This window comes from Camelus dromedarius, chromosome 16 (genome assembly GCF_036321535.1).
Source record: "Camelus dromedarius isolate mCamDro1 chromosome 16, mCamDro1.pat, whole genome shotgun sequence".
NCBI lineage: Eukaryota > Metazoa > Chordata > Mammalia > Artiodactyla > Camelidae > Camelus > Camelus dromedarius.
Window position 1 is genome coordinate 54105046 of NC_087451.1, and position 21950 is coordinate 54126995.

The 21950-nt window shown below is 39.8% G+C and overlaps 1 protein-coding gene across 1 annotated transcript; it reads left to right on the top strand.

The window, feature by feature from the left end:
• Nucleotides 1-54: 54 nt before the first annotated feature.
• On the top strand, nt 55-19622 carry CBX1 (chromobox 1). Its single transcript, XM_011000759.3, has 5 exons — nt 55-268; nt 14372-14548; nt 15026-15203; nt 15792-15886; nt 18113-19622. The coding sequence occupies exons 2-5, from the start codon at nt 14409-14411 to the stop codon at nt 18255-18257; spliced, it is 558 nt and encodes a 185-aa protein (XP_010999061.1). The 5' UTR covers nt 55-268; nt 14372-14408; the 3' UTR covers nt 18258-19622.
• Nucleotides 19623-21950: the final 2328 nt, after the last annotated feature.

A 21950-nucleotide genomic window follows, 5' to 3' on the forward strand; every position in this document is an offset into this window, starting at 1 on the left:
CTCCAAAGGACTCCAAATCCCATAGTGCTGTGCGGCGGGTCGTCGCGCCTGCGCAGTGCGGTCGGCGGGCAGCGCAGAGTGCGAGGCTCTTTTGTTCGGCTGAGGGGAGGGCCGTTGGCTGGGGCCTGCGGTACGCCGCTTCAGTGAGGGGCTCCACCGCGGTCACCCGGCTTGTTGCTTTCCTGGTCGCCACTCCCCCGGCCGGCCCGACGCGACGCGCCAGTAGCGCGGCACCGATTCTTCTCGGGCTCGTGGGCGCTGCTCTGAGGTAAAGAGCCCGCTAGAGGCGGGGAAGCGGTGGGGAAGGCGCGCAGTGGCGGCGGGAGCTTCGTGAGGGGCCGCGCGCTCGCGGCAGCGGTTGGGAGCGGGGAGCGCGCCCGCGTCCCGCGGCGAGCCCTCCGCGGGGCGCTGGGGGGTCTGGCGACGCGCGCCAGAAGGATGGAGAGGGCGGGGCGGCGTCTACTGAGCTAGAGATTGAAGCGATTCGCGGTGGGCCGAGCACTTGCGGGTCGCTCTTCGGGCCTGGACAATGCTGCTTTTTTGGGTGGGCGGCTGCGGGATTGGGCTGAAGAGGAAACACTGAGTAAATTGGGAAGGAGACGGACGGGGCGGCCTGGATGCTTGGACAAGTGTGGGGTGGGTTGACGACTGCGAGACCCGCGGTTTAAAAATTGTAACCTGAGAATATTGGGTCGTGCCGGGGCTGCCAGAGGAATTCCGCTAGCAGGACTAGGGAGCGTAACTTCGAGGAAATTTTAAGAGGGGGCTGGGCAGCCCGGAGTGTGCTACCAGGAGAGGAGATCTGTTGAATAAATTGGGGCTAGAAGGAGGAGTAGTATTTTGCCTCGCTGGGCTCTAGAGGGGAGGAGCTGCTACAGGGGCAAGTGGGACGGAGGTATCGAGGGTATTTCTGTGAGGTGTGAAGAGAAAAGGGGAAAACCGACCGCCCTTGCTTCCCGATGGGTAGGCTGTAGGAATAATGTGTGGAGAAAGGACGGAACACTTTCTTCCCTTTTCCAGGTGTCCTACTACCTTCACTCTGTGATTCCTTTAGGGAGTTAAAAAGTCCAAGTGTGGCTCTTGCTTTGATTCATAATTAGTTCAATAAGTTTTTATCTGTGATTTTTACTGATTACAAAGGGCAGCGAATTGTAGAAATGTTAATGAGTTAATATTTAAGGAATGAAGTAAGTTAGTGAGAGATTGTGAGATGATGTGGGAAATTGGGAGACAGGGAAAGTTTGTGAGATTTTTCCCTCCTTGGGCTCTTAAAAGTTTTTTTAGCCAGCTTGTCCTTGCTGGAAAATTTGAATACAAAGGGAGCAATACTTTACCCCTTCTTCAGAACTTCTGGTGAAGATTTTTCTTGGATTGCTTTTATATTCAAACATGTATTGGTTGGTCTCAACTGGTGGTATTTACAAAAAAATCAGTATGCTAGAACCCCTGGCCAGGGGTAAGATATCCTCCACAATTGTGTTAAGAATCAGGTCGGTATTTTGGAATAGTTCTGAAAGGCCCAAGGTTTTGGAATAGATGCATTAATACAATTGGGAAATTACCGCCTGTGTTCCAAGGTGCTTTCAGACATTTATATGGAAAATGGTAAGATTGAAGAGTACATTGTTGGAACCGGTCACACCTTTAGGGCAGTTCAGGATGTTCAGTCATTTCCAGTTTTCCCTGTGGTACCATTTTTCTTTGGTTGCTATGTTCTAAATTGTTTTTCACTAAACATGTAACTAGTGTGTAGCTTGGTGCTTCTAGGTTCTTGAGTAAAGGAGACCAAGTAAGGGTACCCTACCCTGCATTTTGACTGCAGGATGCTAATTTTCTAATCATACATCTCAAGAAAAGAAGCAACCATTATGTCTTGTGCCCATTTTAGAGACTAGGAAAATTTCTTTTTCAGTTCACACCGTTGAGAAAAAGAATTGATGCATTTTTGTCGTTTTCTAGTAGTTTATCCCTCGAACTCTCCCTTTTTCATGTACTATTTCTGATGGTATAACAGATTTTGCATTAGATTTGATAAATTTGCATCATTGATTATTTCTCTGAAGAGTTTTTGGAATAAAATGCTAACGGCTAGTTTATGGACTTACATAACATGGGGCCGTGCTTCTTGTTTATTTAAGTGTCTGGCACATAGTTGACCATTCATATTGTTGAATAAATGGATAGGGCTTTTAGATCCTTTCTAAGAGTTCCATGTGTTAGTCAGCAGAATGACTTGATGTACATTTATGTAATCAGTTTACCTGTTTTTACTCTATGACGTTTGGCAGAGTAAAACTGTTGCCCTTGACATGCTTGTCTTAGCCTCCATTTTTAATATACTTACCCTCATATTAAACACAGAAAAGGTGTGCAGGTTGTGCAGGTCGCAATTTTAAATACTTTAGACAAGGGACTAGGAGAGGACCGAGGTTCTGGGTTTCAACAGAAAGATATATAGTACTTACAGCGATGTCTGTTGAGAAATTGAATAGCGTTTCCAAGGTTAACTAGAGAAGTTATTTGAATAAGGACAAAAATTCAGATCCTGTAAGTATTTGAGTTGAGTAACTTGAATAAATCTTTTTGCCTTTAAGCTTTTATGATTTGCTGACCAAAAGGGGGCAACCTAATTTGTGAAATTGTGTCTTTCTCTTTAATAATAGCTAACACATTGAGGGCTTAACAGAACTATGGTGTTTGAGAGATTAGTGTCAGTAAAATGATTGTTTTTATTTCATTTGAAACTAAGATTTGCTTCAGGTATCACTGTGTCTTACTGATATTTGCAGATCCTTGTGGCCTCCCAACCCAAGCCATATCTATAGTTTCATTTACATCAGCACAATGAAAAGAAGTTAGCTAAGTTTCTGGACACGTCTCAGACAAAATTCACACACCGGTATTCTAGTCCTAGATCCTGGAATTCAGGGGCAGGCATTCTTTTAAAAATGAAGCTCCTGCTCACTGGGTATGTGGCACAAGTTCTTGTTTTCTGCTCCGTAAAGTTTTCCATCTGGAAAGCATTTGCCTCACAAACAGCTACAGCTAACAAACTAAAAGCAGTTTAGAAACATGAGTCAGGACTACAAAGTGAATATACTACACATGCCTTCACCTGCCTTTTGATGACTGATATGTAGTTGCTAATGCTCAGCAAAGATACTTCTTTCTTCCTTATTTTCCATTTAGGTCTTGTAGATCCGATTTATTTGCTGATCATTCCCTAAAAAGCTGGGGCTTTTTCCCTGGTTATCTGAGTCTGAGCCATCCATCCTTATGACCCATATAAAGTTCAACACCTTACACCAGACCTAGACCTACTTTTAATTGAGTGAGTTGAAAATAGAAACAGAATGCTTTGGGAACCACAAGAAAAAGAGAAATATTTGGCTAAGTTGGATAGGCTTCATGGAAGAAGTAGCATTTAAGCTGAGTCTTAAAGGATAGGTAGGATTTTGACTACTGGTCTTGGACAGGAACATACTTTTTAATAATGAGCAAAGCCAGGCATGGAAGAAATGTGCAGGATGTGTTCAGGTTATAGTTCTCTGTTTTGACAGGACTGTAGGTTTTGGAGGGAAGTAGGAGTATGGAATGGTTGGAACCAAAGGGTGTTAGATTTTATACTGAGGAGTTTGTCCTTTTAAGGAAGGAGACTTTGTTGAAAAATTTTTAGCAGTTACCTCTCACTTTCCTATTCAGTCTACTCCCACCCAAATTGTTTACACAGTCTACCTCAGCAGTGCCTCATTGCTTTTGTTCACAGTTGTTCCTTGGGCCAAACTGCCTCCCTCTAGTTCACCTTTTCAAATGCTGTTGGAGCCCTGCTGCAATCCCAACTTTTCAGAACCTTTCCTAATCACCCTAGCCATTCCTCCAAATAGTGCTTTTGTGGTTACTTGTTACTGCTTATATTTCTTTTACTTATTACCTACTCCTGTCATTTCTCATTGAATTTTAGTTGCATTGTTTACCTTTTTTGTATGTTTTTGTCTTTCAGTCCTGGCTCTGTGTCTTACCCTTGGGAGACTTTGGGAAATTTTCTTTGCTTCAGAAAGCCTTAGTTTCCTCAGTTGTGAAATGGGCTTAATAGAGTTGTTGTGATGATTCAATTAAGTGCTTTTCTATGCATTAAGTGTTAAGTATTCAATGAAAATTATTGTGTTTTTACTTACCCTTATGGGGTTTTCAAAAGCCTGTACTTCTTGTGTGTCAGCATATCCTTCTAGCCTGGCCAGACAGGTCCATTTGCCTGGGTCTGAGGGGGTTCCTGAGATGTGGAACTTTCAGAAGCTTTCAGTGCTTTAGCTGGGGTGAATTGGTCGCCCTTTATTCCACACAGACTCTTAGCAAATGCTTATTGATTTGATTGTTTAATAGATGGTATTAAAAGCTAGTAGAGCTGTGGTTATAAACTTTTATAGCCGTTAACTGACTTGGTCTTAAACCTAAGCTAGAGGCAAAAGAGGGCTAAAGAAAACAAGGAATGGAAAAAGGAGCTAGAAGAAAGAAGGAGCAAAGTGGGGAATGATACGCACAGTAATTATCATTATCTGCTGCTCCCTCAATTTAACTCTTTCTACTTCTTTTCCCAAATAAAGCAAGCTCTTCTCACCGTAGGATTTTGAACCCACTATTCCCTAAATTTGGTGTGTTTTTCTTATTTTTGCTGACTTGTCCCCTTGTTATTTAGGCCTCTGTTACTTAATCTGAAGATATTTTCTTTATAGCATTTATCACTAATGATTTGTTGCTTCTTGTCTGTGCTGTATTCTGCACATATGTACACGCATACACTCCCTCTCATGCTCACTTCTTTGTCCACATTAGAATATAAACTCTGAGGGGGTTGAGTATAGCTCAGTGATAGAGCGCATGCTAAGCATGTATGAGGTCCTGGGTTCAATCCCCAGTATCTACATTTATATATATATATAAATGAATATAAATATATATCTACATATATATATATGAAACTCTAAGAGACCAGAGGTTTTGTCTGTCTTGTTCACCCCATTTTTCTAGCACCTCACATAATAGGTGCTCAATAGATAACTGTTAAATGAATGATTACTCTAAGGGCATGTTCATAGGAAGAGTTAAGCTTCTGATAGTGACATTTTAGCTAAGGGAATTGGTCAAATGAAGTACAAGGCAAAGGACAAGGTAACTGTGATTGATAGGTTAGGAACAGTGGTCTTCAGCTCAAATGCCCACAGATAATGATATGAAGAGGTCTGCATTTTTACGTCAGTGGCTAGTATCGAGAATGAATTGGGTTAGGAGTTATCCAGGCAAGAGATGGTGGTTGCTTGGAATAGGATGGTAATAGTGGAACCAGAAAAAAATGTATAAATTGAAAGATACTTAAGATATAAAATCAACAGGGTATAGTAAGAGACTGGATATGGAGTATGGGTGGAGAGAAATCAAGGATTGTCATGATTTTGTCTTGAACTCAGTAAAAGCTATATGAATTCTTAGACCATTGTTCATTTAATTGGGGGACTGGCTTTTTTTAAAAGTATATCTGTAAAATCAGACCCTGAAATCACAACTTCTGAAGTTTGTTATAGAACTTCACCATATGAATCTTTAAAACTGGTTTTTGGTATTGGTGCAGGTCTTCAGATACCTTAAAATTCTTTTTGTAAATAATTCTATTGAAATTTCCCATTGTTTATATCCTTTTTGCTTCCTTTTTCTTACTTATCTTTTGCCATTTACTAAAGGGCTTTGTTACTTTATTTTCCTGCCTGGGCAAAATAATAGGAAGAACATAAGAAATTCCTACGCTTTGGGTATGTGAAATGTGATTTCTCAGTTTCTGGCAGCTCTTCTGACTCAGTCTTCCAGAAATGAGATCTTGGTTTCTCTGTTTTGTAGTTACTGGTTCATTCATACCAGCCAGACTTGGGTCCTCCTTGAGTGTATTCTGGAGCTGCTCTGCTGTTTAGAAAAACTTTGCCACGAATTTCAGCCAGTATACATAGAACAAAAAGGGTATTTTCTCTTTGAGTTCCTAATGCACTGGATTTCAGAGAGTTATCCTTATGCTTAAAGCAGTAAATAATCTAATAATTAGGACATATATATGAATATATAAATAGATAATGAATGCCAGAAGATCATAAAAGCTTGCCTCAAAGGAGGGTTTTTACACCTATTTTACAGATGAGGGAACTGAATTATGCAGTAAATATTTAACCCCCTGTAGGCATAAAGTTGTTTTGAGAGGTCAGGGGCAGGAAAGATATGCTTCTGGTGCTCATACTAGCTTCTGGTGAAAGAAACTATGTGGATCTTTCAAGCAATGGTCTTCCAGTTTCATTGTTAATGCAGCAAAGGTCTAGAGTGAATGATGTTGAATATGATATAGAGAAGGTTTTGTTTTCAGGAACATCAGTTATTACTTTATTGTTCCAGCCTTATTCTAAATTTTTGGAGAAAGTAGAATGTTCACCTCCCTTTAACTGTGAGAATTGATTTATGTCTGAAATAGTGTGTGTGGTTTCACCTGAGGAATGTAGTTTCTGCCAGTCCTCTTATAGCAATGGCTTTTATCCAGGGATGTGCATTAGATCGCCTAAGGAGCTTTTAAAGATGCAAATGCCATGGTCAAAGCAGCATTGCGTTGCAATAATAAAAAACTGGAAACAACCCAAATTTTCATCACTAGGTGAATGGTTGGAGTATGGTGTGTCCATACAATATGAAATACTATGCAGCTTAAGAAAGGAGATCTTTATGGAACAATGTCAAAGGTACATTACATTACATAAAAAGGCAGACTGTAGAATTAAAATATCTATTTTCACATATGTACATCTGGTCAGTTTATGTATAGAAAAACAAAAACAGGCCTTGACAAGTTTGGGGCTAGGGAACTTCCTACATAAAGTATGTTTGTAATTGAATTTGAATACATGTGTTATATGACAATTAGAAAAAAAAATTTTTAAATAATACACATACACACACCCTGCTTTCTGATTCATTGAATCTGGGCATCTGTATTTATAAACTCCAGAGGTGATTCTGATTCTCATATATGTGAAAGTTCTCTACTCAAGGTCTGTTCTCCTGTGAATTCTTCTGTAGTACAGATGGTTACCTCATCACACCAACATACTAAATGTTTCACCTTAGCATTTACCTAAAAATCCCTACTGGTCTGGTTTCAGAGGTCTCTGGATCCTGTCTTGTCCTCACATCTGGAATTTGATCTTTCTTCTTCTTTTTCTTTTTTTTAATTTTATAGGGTATGAAACAATCCCTTTATTTTATTGTATTTTTTTGTAGGGGAGACGTACTTAGGTTTATTTTTATTTATTTTAATGTAGGTTTATTTTTATTTATTTTAATGGAAGTACTGGTGATTGAACCCAGGACATTGTGCATGCTAAGCACACATTCTGCCACTGAGTTATACCCTTCGCCCTGGAGTTTGATCTTTCAAGCTGGCAGGAAATCATTATGGAAGTTGCTGGGATCTTTATAATTCATGTATATGATGGCAACCAGGAGCTACACTCACATTGTTTCCTCAGATCTTCCTCATATCCTTTCACTGGAACTAGCCACAGGCATACTTTGCTTTATTGCACTTAGCTTTACTGTGCTTCACAAATGTTGCATTTTTTAAAAATGAATTGAAGGTTTGTGACAACTCTGTGTCAGGCATGTCCATCAGTGCCATTTTTTGCAGCAGCATTTGCTCATATCTGTCACATTTTAGTAATACTCACAATATTTCTAACTTTTTCATTATTACTATGTTTGCCATAGAGATCTGTGATCAGTGATCCTTCGATGTTACTATTGTAATTGTTTTCGGGCATCACAAACCATGCCCATGTAAGATGGCAGAGCTTAATCTGCGAGCTGTTCCCCCATTTCTCCCTCCTCAGACCTCCCTATTCCCTGAGATACAAGGAATATTGAAGTTAAGTCTTAATAACACTACAGTGATCTCTACAGTTCAAGTGAAAGGAAAAGCTGCACATCTCTCACTTTAAATCAGAAGGTAGAGATGATTAAATTTAATAAGAAAGGCACGTTGAAAGCCAAGATGGGCCAAAAGATGGGCCTCTTGCGCCAGTTAGCGAAGTTTTGAATGCAAAGGAAAAGTTACTGAAGGAAATTAGAAGTGCTACTCCAGTGAGCCTCACATGGTAAGAAAACAAAACCGCCTTCTTGCTCCTATGTAGAAAGTTTGAGTGGTCTGGATAGAAGATCAAATCAGCCACAACATTCCCTTAAGCCAAGGTGTAATCCAGAAAAGGCCTAACTCTCTTCGATTCTGTGGAGGCCTAGAAAGGTGAGGTAGCTGCAGAAGAGTTTGAAGCCAGCAGAGGTTGGTTCATAAGGTTTAAGGAAAGAAACTGTCCCTATAACATAAAAGTGCAACTGAAGTAACAAGTGCTGAGGTAGAAGCTGTAGAAAGTTACCCAGAAGATCTAGCTGAGACAATTAATGGGTTTGGCTATACTAAACAAACAGATTTTCAATGTAGATGAAACAGCCTCCCACTGGGAAAAGATTCCAGCTAGGACTTTCATAGCTAGGGAGGAAAAGTCAGTGCCTGTCTTGAAAGAACAGGCTGATTCTCTTGTTAAGGGCTAATGCAACTGGTGGCTTTAAGTTGAAGCCACTGCTCATTTACCATTCTGAAAATCCTGGAGTCCTTACAAATTATGCTCAATCTACTCTTGTGCTCTGTAAATGTAACAACAAAGCCTGGATGACAGCACATGAAGTTTACAGCATGGTTCCCAAAACTGCTTTTTCAGTTTTAGCAACATGTGGTCCTTTCCTCGTATCTTTTTTCCAGACTGTTCTGTCTTCCAGTTTCAGACAAAAACTCTCTTCAGCCTTTTTTGTTGCTTAACAATAGAACAACAGTCCTTAACTCTAACTTTATTATTTTAAATCTTAACTTATTTCACATGGAAAAACTAGTACTTGGTGTGAAACAGGTTGCACACAATAAAGTTATATTGCTGTAAGCCCACTGTTAAGGCCTACTACTCAGAACAAAAGATTTCTTTCAAAATATTACTGTTCATTGGCAACACACTAGGTCACCCAGGAGCCCTGATGGAGATGTACAACAAGATAAATGTGCTAAATCATGTGCCTGTGAACACATCATTCCGCAGCTCTTGGGTCAAGGAGTCATTTTGACTTTCAGGTCTTATTATTTAAGAAATACATTTTGTAACGCTATAGCTGCCATAGATAGTGATTCCTCTGTTGGATCCGGGCAAAGTAAATTGAAAACCTTCTGGAAAGGATTCACCATTCTAGATGCCATAACATTTGTGATTCATGGGAAGAGGTCAAAATAGCAAAAGTAATAAGAGTTTGGAAAAAGTTAATTCCCAGCCTTCATGGATGACTTTGAGAGGTTCAAGACCTCAAGTGAAGGAAGTGCACAGGTGGTGGAAATAGCAAGAGAAGTAGAATTAGAAGTGGAGCCTGAAGAGGTGACTGAATTGCTGCAGCCTCATGATAAAACTTCAGCGGATGAGGAGTTGCTTCTTACTGTTGAGCAAAAAAAAAAAAAAAAAGTGGTTTCTTAAGATGGAGTCTACTCCTGGCGAAGATGTAAAGATTGTTGAAATGACAACAAAGGATTTAGAATCTTACATAAACTAATTCGATAAAGCAGCAGCGGATTTGAGGACTGACTCCAATTTTGAAAGAAGTTCTGTGGGTAAAATGCTATCAAACAGCACTGAATGCTACAGAGAAATCATTCGTGAAAGGAAGAGTCAGTTGATATGGCAGAACTTCATTGTCTTATTTTTAAAAACTGCCACAGCCACCCCAAACTTTCAGAGACCATAACCCTAATCAATTAGCAGCCATCAGTATCAACGCAAGACCAGTCATTAGCAAGAAGATGATGACTTGCTGAAGGTTCAGATGGATGGTTAGCATTTTTACCAGTATTTTTTTAAATGTTTTTTAACTTACTTTTTTTGGGGGGGGGTTGGGAATTAGGTTTACTTATTTGTTTTTTTAGTGGAGGTACTGGGGATTGAACACAGGACCTCCTGCATGCTAGGCATGCAATCTACCACTGAGCTATATCCTCCCTCTGGAAGTATTTTTTCATTAAGGTATGTATATTGTTTTTTCAGACATAATGCTATTGCACACTTAATAGACTACAGTATAGTGTAAACTTTTATTTGCCCTGGGAAACCAAAAAATTGTGAGACTTGCTTTATCAAAGTGGTCTGGAAGTATGCCTGTATTTAGAAGCGCAATGCCTAATCTTGTGTCTAATACTTCACTACCTTCTGCCTGCAAAGTAGCACTGTTCCTCTTTTTCATTTTCAGGCTCCTAACTGCAGGAGTGGAGGTGTCCAGGAGAATCGCAACTGCTTTTTTTTTTTTTTTTTTTTTTCTCTTAAAAGAGCTATGAGTTCATGATTCTTGCTCTTCATGACACTGACACTGTAGAAGAATTTGGGGTTCTTAAAATTGGCATTTTCTCAGTAGTTCTCTCTGGCCTACTTGCTAGGTGCTTAACTTAAAAAATTCCACACCATCTAGCACTTGTCAATTTAAAAGACTCAGAAGACTGCTGGGACCCTAAAAACCAAAGCTTTGTTACTGCCGACTGCTGGGACCCTAAAAACCAAAGCTTTGTTACTGCCTGCTGATTTAATTAGCAAAGAAAACCTTCACGTTCCAGTAACGAAAAATCAGTATTTTTTTAATATACTTTCCAAGGTCTTTTCTGAAAGAAATTATCAGTCACTTGTCATTTACTGATAACAAATTGTAGGGAGAAGCCAAGTTAAGAGACCTCTCTGTCCTTTCCTTGTACAGGCTGGAGGGAAATTTCCATGTAAGTGTGTAGCTCGCTCCTAGTTCTGTGTATGCAGCAGGGCCATTAGCCCAGCCCTGCCAGGAGACGTCCATACTGAAGTGCTGTACTTTTTGTTGATTGTGTGACCTTAGAAGAATTATTTCATCTACATCTGAGGTGTCAGTAACATCTGAATGGTTTGTTTTACAGGATGGTTTTGAGGATCAAATGAGATAACATGGTAGTAAACTGTAAAGTGCAATACAAATGTAAAGTATTATTTTTCTAGGCATCTTAAAATGTGGCAGACTCAGTATTTAGATAAAAAGTGTAGCAGCTCAACTAACCAGGTTTTTTGTCTGCATCATCATGATGAGCCTTAAGAAGAAGGATGTAGTATGTCTGAGCTAATCTAGAACTGTTTGCCTTTTTGTACACCTTGTGATGTTCTAGCATATATCCCGACCCTTTATTCAATGATCATGGCACTTCTATGCCATAATTTGGTTGCAAGGATGCTTAGGGGGAGTGGCAAATAGCATTGACTAAAGGCATTTCTCCATTATGCTAGTGTGCTGATCTGAGTTACTTTAAAATATCCTTGTCAAACAATTCCAATTGAGAGCCCTCCTTCCAGATGTCCCTCCTGATATCTCGAGATTGTCATATTTGGGGAGAGGGAGTTTCTCTTGAAATAATCCATTTGGAAACTATATGCAAATAATTGGCCTGTCATAATATTTAAGGGGGCTCTTGGCTCATTTGAAGGTGCTAGATTCTATAGGAAGAATGGGGTTTGTATTTAATCCCATCCTCTACTGAGTTTGACAAATGGTTTGTTTAGGACCCCAAAGAAGTACCTATGAATATGGAAAAAACTCACATTGATTTCGGAATATCCAATATAAAGAATCCAACCTCTGGAGACAGGTGCTTGACCAGTTAAGAAGACTCAGAGAAATTGGAGTCTGTTTTCTGCATTCTTCACTTCTCATTTGAGTTTCCCTTAAGACAGTAAGTTTAAGTGAGTAAAGATGAAAATCAAGAGGCCTTACTTTAGATTTCCCTTATTTGGGGGTTTTCTTTGCCTAAACTAGAGGATTAAATCATATTCTTACTCTTTTCTGTGACTCTTCCTCCTTAGTAAGGGGAGGAGAGGCCTGCAGTAGATAGAGATAAGCTAGGAGCTGTCCTGACCTTTTAGGTCCACAGTAGCAGGATCAGATGGGCAGTATTCAATGTGGTTTCTTTTTGTAAGACAAATATAGCTATTAATGTAGACAACACAGAGCCTTAAATAGGTCTCAGTTCTGAAGCCAGAGTGATAGAATGCCTTTCCTTTACTTTCTTAAATTTAATTACTTGGAAAAGGGGTTACTAGGGGACAGTTGTTGGTTTTGGATTGTCTGTAACCCATTGTTTCCCTCTGGCTGTTGAGAAAGGGAGTATCTTCAAATTTCCAAGTCCAAATTAATGTGGGGAGTTGTGGTACCCTTTGTTATCTAAAGGTGTCAGTTTATTTTTCTTTGCACTGTAACCAGACTCTTGATGAATCTTGCTACCCCTTCAACTGACAGTGAAAGAAGCAAGCAGGGAGTAGCGCTTGTTCTTGGCAGCAGGCACTACTGCATTTATCCAAAAGGAAAATTAGATTTTTTTTTCTTCTCATTAAATAACACTTGTCATGGCAATCAGAATTCTGAAAACCTGAAAGCATCTCCCTCCAGGAAGAAACAACGGCCTCTGAGTCAGAGAACAGTGAAGCTAGCCAATAATTAGCCAGAGTTACCATTCAATCCACTGATTAGTCTGTTCAGTAACAGAAGGGAAGGAAAACTCATGGGGTACTTTCTCTAAAAGACAGAGGGGCTGGGGAGGAAGGAAAGCAGTCTTTGGTATGCAAATGGAGAGAAAGAATCTTAGCACAGAATTGGTTTTGAAGTGTGTGGGGCCTTGGGTGTTGCCTTAGGCCACACTAAAATCACCTCAGAAAACATCTGTTTGTGCCACTCAGCAGAAGTTTGGAATACCGTTAGTGGAAGAGGTATCTACGTTTTTTCTTACCAATTTTTCTTTTTTTCAGGAAGGCAGGGACCATTGCTTATTCTCTTGAATCTCCAGTGTTCAGCAATATCTAGGATTTTTTAGTAGCCAAACAAATGTTTGTTTCTGTAAGTCAGTATTGCTTATATATGCAGATGTAAGAAAAATCTCAAGAATATAAACCTAAGCATCTGTAGATACTGTTATCTGTAGATAACAGTGAGCCTGACTTTTATGAAAGATTTGTTATATTTCGTATAGTCTGTAGATGAACTCTTTCTAAAATACATTGTGTCTACACATGTCAGTTTAAAAATATTTAGAAGAGTTTCTACTTTCACTAAGTAAGATTTCTTTTCTTAAGGATGCTAGGGATAACCAGTTTAATCCCAAATTGGCATTGCCTTAAATTCAGACATGAAACATAATAGTAACTACTTTTTTGTCTTGGATCATCTGCCTTACTCTTGATTCTTTGTATTTCATTCTTGGGAACTGATTCATCAATTTGTAGATTTCAGCCAGTTTTTTAGATCAATTTTGTTGTATTGATATCTTATGGCGCCACCTATTGACACATCTGTAATCATAAGGCTTTATGCCTCCCAGCAGTCAAAATAGTTATATGAAGGACTAAAGAAAATAGATTTATAGGAGACTGGAATTTTAGCACTGGAAAAACCCTTGAAGGTTGAAAGTTCCCAGCCTGATGATGTATTTTACAGAAGAATAAATTCAGGTTCTGTTATCTGTGGTAACTACCTTTTTTTTCTCCCTACTTACTTCCAAATTCTTTTGGTGCTCCAGTTTAGAGAATTTCATGGTCATTCTGGCATTTTTATGGATCTTTCTCAGCCTTAGAAGTAAAAAGTAGGGTAAAAAGTTAACAAGAAACTAGCAAATTATAAATTAATGGTGGCATTCAGGAAGACTGCATACAGAACCTTAAAGGGACTCAAAAGAGATGATGTTTTAACAATGCAGAAGACTGGATTATATATGTGCGTATACAAAAGAGAAAATTAAACTAGATGTTTAATAAATAGGATGTGCCATTTCACACAGTAAAAAACCAAATCCAATATTATGATGAAACTGGAAAACATTCAGAGAACAGGAGAACATATGGATCTGAGGTTATATGTATATAGGTTTGATGTATGTACCTACCTGATTTTTAGGAGGATTGCTTTTCTTTTGAATTAATGTAACATTTTAGATACCATAAGTAAAGGTATTGTGAGATTTTATGACTTAGAATGGGTGTAAAAGTTTCAAGTGGATATGCAGGAATAAAGTTTTGCTGTCAGATTAGTTGGAGCTGTTGTAGGAAACTTTCTAGCTGAACATATCAAAATTATTGTGTATTGAAGATGAATAGCCAAAACATAGCAGCATGCACTATTAAAGTCATCTCTGGTATCCTTGCTTTTCTTACCATCCAAATATTCACCTAAGAAAAGTGTGCCTTAGTGTCCTTTTTATTTCCTTTTATCATTTTAGCAGTGTCACCCTTTATACCAGAAAGCTGGCGGGCACTATGGGGAAAAAACAAAACAAGAAGAAAGTGGAGGAGGTGCTAGAAGAGGAGGAAGAAGAATATGTGGTGGAGAAAGTTCTTGACCGTCGAGTGGTGAAGGGCAAAGTGGAGTACCTCCTAAAGTGGAAGGGATTCTCAGAGTGAGTTTCATTGCCCCAGGAAAAGCCATTCATTTGGTCACCAACTATTTCTCAGGAGACTGGTAACGTGTAAGAGCTCGGGTGCTCTGATGGGTACAGTGTTACTCAGGCCTGGCCTTCACGGCTTCTAGTCTAATTAGGAAAATGACCTACATATACAAAGTGCTATTTACACAAGACGGTGATTTCTGAGAAGCAGTTTTGTTTGTGGCTTTAGATTGATCCAAGTTTGCGAAGAGAAAATAACTTTCTTTTGAAGGAGGCAAGATTCTAAGATTTCAGTTTGTACTAAAATGTCCCTACCATCTCCCAAGAAATTTCAGCTTTGTCAGGTTCTTGGTCTTGGACAGGATCTAGTTATTTGTTATCATTAGCTCCTCTATTCCAAGGACACCAGCTCTTGCCCTCCTGTGCTTACCGTTACTCTGAATGTGTAACTTTGAGCGGAAAGTGTGACTCGTGTGCCTCTGGTTTCAGTGAGGACAACACATGGGAGCCAGAAGAGAACCTGGATTGCCCTGACCTCATTGCGGAGTTTCTGCAGTCACAGAAAACAGCACACGAGACAGATAAATCAGAGGCAGGCAAGCGCAAAGCCGATTCTGATTCTGAAGATAAGGGGGAGGAGAGCAAACCAAAGAAGAAGAAAGAAGAGGTAAGGCTAGAAGTAAGAATTCTTACTACCCCAAAATTCATGCTGCTGTCAAAGAAGCTGAGAGCCAGATAGTTTAAGCACTTTTGTTCTGCTGCTTTTTGGATCTCAGCAGCCATCTTAGTCCTTTTGGATTCTTGGATAGGCTAATGCTTAAAATGTGTTTGGGAGCTCACTCTCGTGAAGCCACATAATCTACTTTTATTTTATCCGAGGTTTAAGAACAATAAGTGCAAGGGAATTCATTCCTGAGTAGATTGCTTTCAATGTTTTAATCATTACAGGTTTGAGGTTGCTGTTTTAATCAATTCAATACCTTAAAGTAAGTTATCTTTTGAAGGTGAAGAGACAGTGGTGAACATACATTTTGCTTGAGATGTATGTCCCTTTTTACATATGAGGAAACCTCAAGTACTTCAGACCTTGATGGCATAATCACTCAGGATTCTAAAAGACCTGTGACTTAGAGCCAAAAGAATGGTGAAATATTGGCAAAAGGGTTTGATTACATTATCAGAGAAACAGGAGTGGCTCCAGTCTGGGGAACAGTCCCATATAGTTAAAATTATTCCATCTGTTTGGTTTTTACAGTCTGAAAAGCCACGAGGCTTTGCCCGGGGTTTGGAGCCGGAGCGGATTATTGGAGCTACAGACTCCAGTGGAGAACTCATGTTCCTGATGAAATGGTGAGTGGCTGCCAGTGGCTCTGTGTGGTTGTCTTTTTCTTCTCCCCATCTGTTCCACGCCAGAGGAAAAAAGGGCTGGACGTTTGAAATTCCAGTTGCCCAGGTGTGGAATCTTTAAGATGGCATAGTCCTTCGATAGTGACCCTTGGCCTCTCTGCCAGCCTGGACTCATGAGTTATAGGTAGGGGCCCTTAGGATTCTCAGATCTTTGCCCATTATTTTAGGAGGTGGGAGAAAATCTAGAATGTAAATGGTATGGGGAAGAATCACATTTCCCTTCTGTACATGAAGAAATGTGATTGAACTACCCTTCCCTTCTGTCACCTCCTTAATAAAGATCTGGCTGGCCCCAGGATCAAAAATTCTGTCAACTTCTCAGGGTTAGGAAAGAATTTCTGTAGCTCTTCCTTTGTCCTTGACTGTTACATCCTTTCCAGTTTGTGCACATTCTACAGTTGCAGGATCTGCCAGCAGGGGTCAGCAAGGCCCTTTTACTCTAATGAGCATAGAGAAGCCTACTTTTTTCCATTTAAGTGTAGATACCAATGGTAGTAATACTTCATGAAACCTCATAATCAAACCAGTTGTCTTGAGAATCTTAAGAACTCTAATTAACCCCAAATTCTCTGTCTATCCAAAAGGAGGGCTTCCCTTTTTCTTGCTTTTTGGAAATGCCTGTGTTCCCCCCACCCCTGCTCCAAAGTGGAGCTCAATCATTATCCTTAAAATATAAATTAGGAGTGAATAATTCTAAGCCTTTGCTAAGGAAGGCAGCATTCTGAGGGCTTCATCCTTTGTCAGTCTAGGACCTTCTCTGAAACTCTGTACTAATTCTTCTCCTCTCTAGCGGGAGAGACCTAACTTAACACTTAAGTCTTATGTCACAACTGGCTAAACCTCTGTTTTCTTCCCATACATTCCTTAGGTGTTTACTGAATCTGACTTTCTTTTAGCTGATTTATTGCTAGCCTGTATGAGAAAAGTTCATTTTTAAGGAGCTGCATTTGGGGGAAAAGAATTAATACCAGGAGTTAATTCATTCCAATTAGAATACACTTTCTCTGTGTTTGTGACTAGTCTGAACAACAGTAGTATCTCCACATTGCATAAGATTACACTCCTTTGGTTGACTGACTAGTGTGTGTGAAGGTTATAGATGAATGTAATTCTGCAAGTTAAGATTGGATGTTGATTATAAAACCAAGTTCATTTTTAAAGTGATTTTCTTGGAGAGTGGAGATACTTGTTCATTTCCCAAAGTAACTAATATTTCTCTGTAGTGAAATGACTGAATGACCTCAGAAGGGTGTTGCTGAATTGTCAGCAAGGGGCAGCCTGCTTCAGGTTCCCATACTATTATACTCCTTTCCCTCCCATTCTGTTGAATCCATTGTTCGAAAACATACCTTACTGGCTTATTCTTCTCTGGTTCCATGGGGCTGTGTGGCTTTGGGTTACCTGTTGCTGGGGTTCCAAGTTTGGGGTAGTGCCTCGTCAGAGATCCCATCTTGCATGTCTGCTGCCTGCCCTATCCTACTGCTTCTGGCTAGGGTATTTCCAATGATCTGAAGATAGATCTTACTCCTAAATCCTTGTAGTATGTATGTGGTTTTCAATTTTTGAGAGGATTTTAAAATTCAGAAAAATAAGAGAATTATGTGACAATCCCTTTATTTCTGCCTCCCGTGTTGAAGCACCATTTCAAAGCACCTGGGAGTGGTAGCATATCTGTGTGAGCATGGTGTTTGGTGATGTTAAACAGTATGATTATGAGTCAGCAAGAAAGTGTCCACCTGCATTGGCTATGGTCAATGCCAGATTGGTAATAAATCTTATTATCTAACATGATATTAAATCCTATTACAAAGCCAGCATCTCTCATGGGCTTTTAGCAGCTGGGATATGGCTTTGAAAAGAGCATTGTAGCCTCTCTTATTCTCTCAGAGAACCTGAGAGTCATGCTTTGCTTTGTTTTTGTTTTTGCCTTTCCTAGAGGTTCCAGATGTTATAGATAAGAGTTAACTTTTAAAAAACAAAGACATCCAGAGGGCATTTTCAATGCGAGCTCTGAGGATGCCACTTGACTAAATGCTGCTTGGGCCATGTTGTTATCCTTCCCTGGCCTGCTCTTCTGGAATAAATTTTTTTAAAGTCTAATCCCTTGGGTGATCCAAGTTAGGAGACCACCAGCACCTGCTCTCAAAGTCTCTCTGCTTTGTTCTACAGGAAAAACTCTGATGAGGCTGACCTGGTCCCTGCCAAGGAAGCCAATGTCAAGTGCCCACAGGTTGTCATATCCTTCTATGAGGAAAGGCTGACGTGGCATTCCTACCCCTCAGAGGATGATGACAAAAAAGATGACAAGAATTAACTCTCCTCAGTACCAGCCCCTGTCACATCTGACTGTGGGTTTCAAGCGGGGAAAGAAGGAGTTCTACTTGTCTTGACACCATAGAGGTGGCTTGAGAAGATGTCCTTTGAAGAGCCAGTATAGTTTCTGTGCCCTACAGCAGCCCAAGTGCTTTAAGCCGTTCCATGCTGTATAGTTTGCACACCCATCCCGGTGGAGGGGAAGGAGGGTCAGTGTTTTAAGGCAACCTGTTCTGCACTTTGCTGAGAAAAGCAGAGGGCCTTCTATGAAGGACAAAACTTGCAGAATGAGGTGTGGGAGAGCAAAAGATAACTGTAGATCTTCAAAGAGCATCTCCACAACCCACAGCCTTCTTCCCAATAGTGTTAACTGCATTTTTACAGCGTAGCATGTGTGTAGTTTTTGGCTATTACTGGTGTATTATTTGGGGGTGGGAGGGCTGGGGGGGGAAGGAAGGGAGATGAGTAGGATCATTTTTGTTAAAATTTGGGGCTTGATTGGGGAAATGGTGAAACAAAGGAAAGAAGGAGCAACTAACAATGATTCGGTTCTGTGTCCCAAATATTTTATCTTTTCCAAAAATGTCATTGGCAACCTAAATGAGGACTGTGAGAGACTATTTAAAAGCTGTGAATGCTTGAAACCTATAAGCCAAGGTGTTCCCTGCCTGAGCTTAATGCTATTCCCAGCAAAAGACTAAGCCAGTTAAGAAGTTACCAAAGCTGCCATTTGGGGGATGGAAACTGAGGAGGAAATGTCCTATTGGAGCGTATACACAGGGAGATCATTCTGTCTTAGAGGTGCTAATTCTTGAAATTGACAAGAAGATCCTTTATTTTCCAGTTATGAAGTTACAAATACTAGCTTGTCCATCCAAGCCACTGGCTGAGGTATTTGGGGAGGAGCAGAGGGTAGTAAGGAGGTGGGAGAGTAGGAAAAAGACAAGGGCCTGGGCTCTTAGGGTGAAAAACTATTACACCCTCTGTTTTTTGAACTTTAAACTCTGAAACCATTGGTTGCAGAGTTTAGTCACTGACAGCACAAGTTCACTGAATCACACTTCAAGAGTTGAATGATTTCAAAAGCCCTAGTCTCAGGAGGAGATTAAACTTTCATACTGGGGCAGTGGTTCACTTTAAAACAAAACAAAAAAAAAATTTTTTTTAATCCTAAGAATTAATACCCAAAATGCTGTCTCATTATGAGATCCATCGGTTCTTGACATCATCTAGACCTGCATTTAGAACTCTGTTTTAAATCTTTTTAGGCATGTTGTTAGGTTTCTGTGAAAACTTTGTTTAAATGTAAACTTCATACCAACACTGTCAGTTTTTGTCTTAATAAAACTATAGATTTATAATCCTTGATTTTGTCTTGTCTTGCCAGAAATCCTCCTTGCCTTTTATTACCTTATAGATTTGGTCTGTTTGGGAACAACGTTGACACTTGGGATGGTCTTATTTCTTAAATGCTATAGGCTTGAAAATCTGGTGCCTGGTGTGAATCTTTGAGTGGTCTACCATATTAATTTAGTAAATGCTCATTGGGCATTTATAGTTGCTACAGAGATTTATAAAGATTGTCATATCATTGTGTCCATATTGTTCAAAGTTTGTTTTGCACTCTGTGACCTGACAGCACTTCCAAACTGTGATGTTTGGAAACATGTCATTTTGAGTTAGGTTTAGATCCTGGTTCTTGTATTTCATAGATTTGTGTGGCCTTAGGGAACGTCTACTTCTCCAAATTTTTCAGAAATTGGTCCCATGTTTGATCAATGAATTGAAATATCATCCATTTTCTTAACATTGTTTTCTGCCTTTAATTCTAGAGCCAAAATGGGACTAGATTCTTGTCACTTATAAAAGGGGAAATGGGATTTCCATTAAGATTAGTTCAGCTCTGCTCACTAGTGCAAAGCATTTGTTCCAGATAAACTGATGTGTAGATACATAGGTTTTTTCAAAAAGCCTGCTAGGAGTTTTGGGAGACATAAGTAAAGTGGAACTGGGGAGACCTTTTTATGTAGAGGTCTGAGTGTGTCCAGCGGCAGAGCAATCTTATAGCCAGTTTAGAGAGTTGGGGTGGACAGATATGTTCTGGTTCTGTTCTGCATCAGATAGACTGAAATCAGCCTTCATTCAGCTTTAGTGTATGTCCAGAATGGGCTGCTATTCAGCCTTAGCCTTAACCCTTGGAACCGACTTCACTATCACTGCTGGCATTCTGGAGCCCTTGTAAAACCGTATCATTCTTCCCCAGGGAAGACACCGAATTTGAATGCATGCAATGAAAATGGAAGTGAAGATGATACACAATTTTGTTATCTTTAAAAGCTGATATTCACATTTCTAGATTCAAAGTTTAAGGACAAATTTTTCTTGAGTGATTGTTGAAGCCACAAGTGCATGCAAAAATAATACTCTCTATATATAATAGGCACAACACATCTTAAGTCTGCTTCAGAAAGTATTTGGAGAGCATTTCTTCAGGCAGTGCAAAAAATGTTCGTTGGACGGCTTCAATGAAATTGCATTATTGTAGACCAGGAGTTGAAGAGGAGATGGGTTATCTTTGTTACCATTACAAAAGAACAAGAGTTTACTAATTTGGTGACAGAATCATCAGAAGTGGCAAAGCCAAAGAAAATACCTTGCTCCTTCACTGCCTTCAGTTGAGTTTCAAGTCAGTAAATGGACACAGTATAATGACCACAGAAATACTGTCAACTGACAATGCTCAGGAATAACTTTCTTTTCAATGGCATTTGAAAGTTTTGACTCTCAATTCTGAATTTTTAATAGTTAAGTTTTTAAGTACTTACTTTCAAATAAAATCTGACATTCTAGAACTGATTAAGGCTCAGCTCAATTTGATTTTAACCCATAGCCACTGGGACCACATGTACACAGCACATCTTTATGGCCTGTGGCACTGGGAATCTGTGTTATAAAGTGATTATTTTCCCTCTAGAGAAAGAGAAATTATAGAAGAAATTGCTACTCCAAAATAATTTGGTGGAATTGAAACTCTGAAATCCTAATTTCTGCAGTGGCTTCCAAATCCTGAACTATGTATGGAGCTGGGTTCTGTTTGAGATCAAATTTATCTGATCAAGTCATCTGATTGGTATTCATATTAATCTGATGTGCAAGTTGGATCATCTCATGAGGACAGTCTCATTTAAAACTTAGAAATGATAGGGCTGAACTAAGTCCAGGCTCAGTGTTTTCCCTTCGGTAGAATTTGATTGAAATAACAAATTACTGCAACCAGGCCAGCATTCAGCTTAGTAGAGGAAGGAGTCTTGGCTTCACCTTGCCTTTTAGCAGTAGGTAGAGACATCCTCGTGTTCTGGTGGGTAGTTAAGGACGTCTGATAAGGGAGCTTAAGATCCTCAGACAACTGTCAGTCTCTGATCTGCACAGTTGTGGCTTGACTGTCCAGCAATGAGGTTTTCTCCCAAAGTTACTGCTTTCCTGGCCAGTGTGTTCAGAGTTGCTCAGGACATTTAATCGACCTTGGCCTTCAGAGCTTCCCATTGAAAACTGCTGAATACTGAAAGTAAATCTGAAATAAAATCATCCTGGGATGAAAAGCATAGTTAGCCCTGCTCTGTGGGGCAAGTAGAGCAAGGAGTCTGTTTCTAAGACTTTTGCTTAGGCCATGAGGTGGCAGGACTCTTGAGGCATG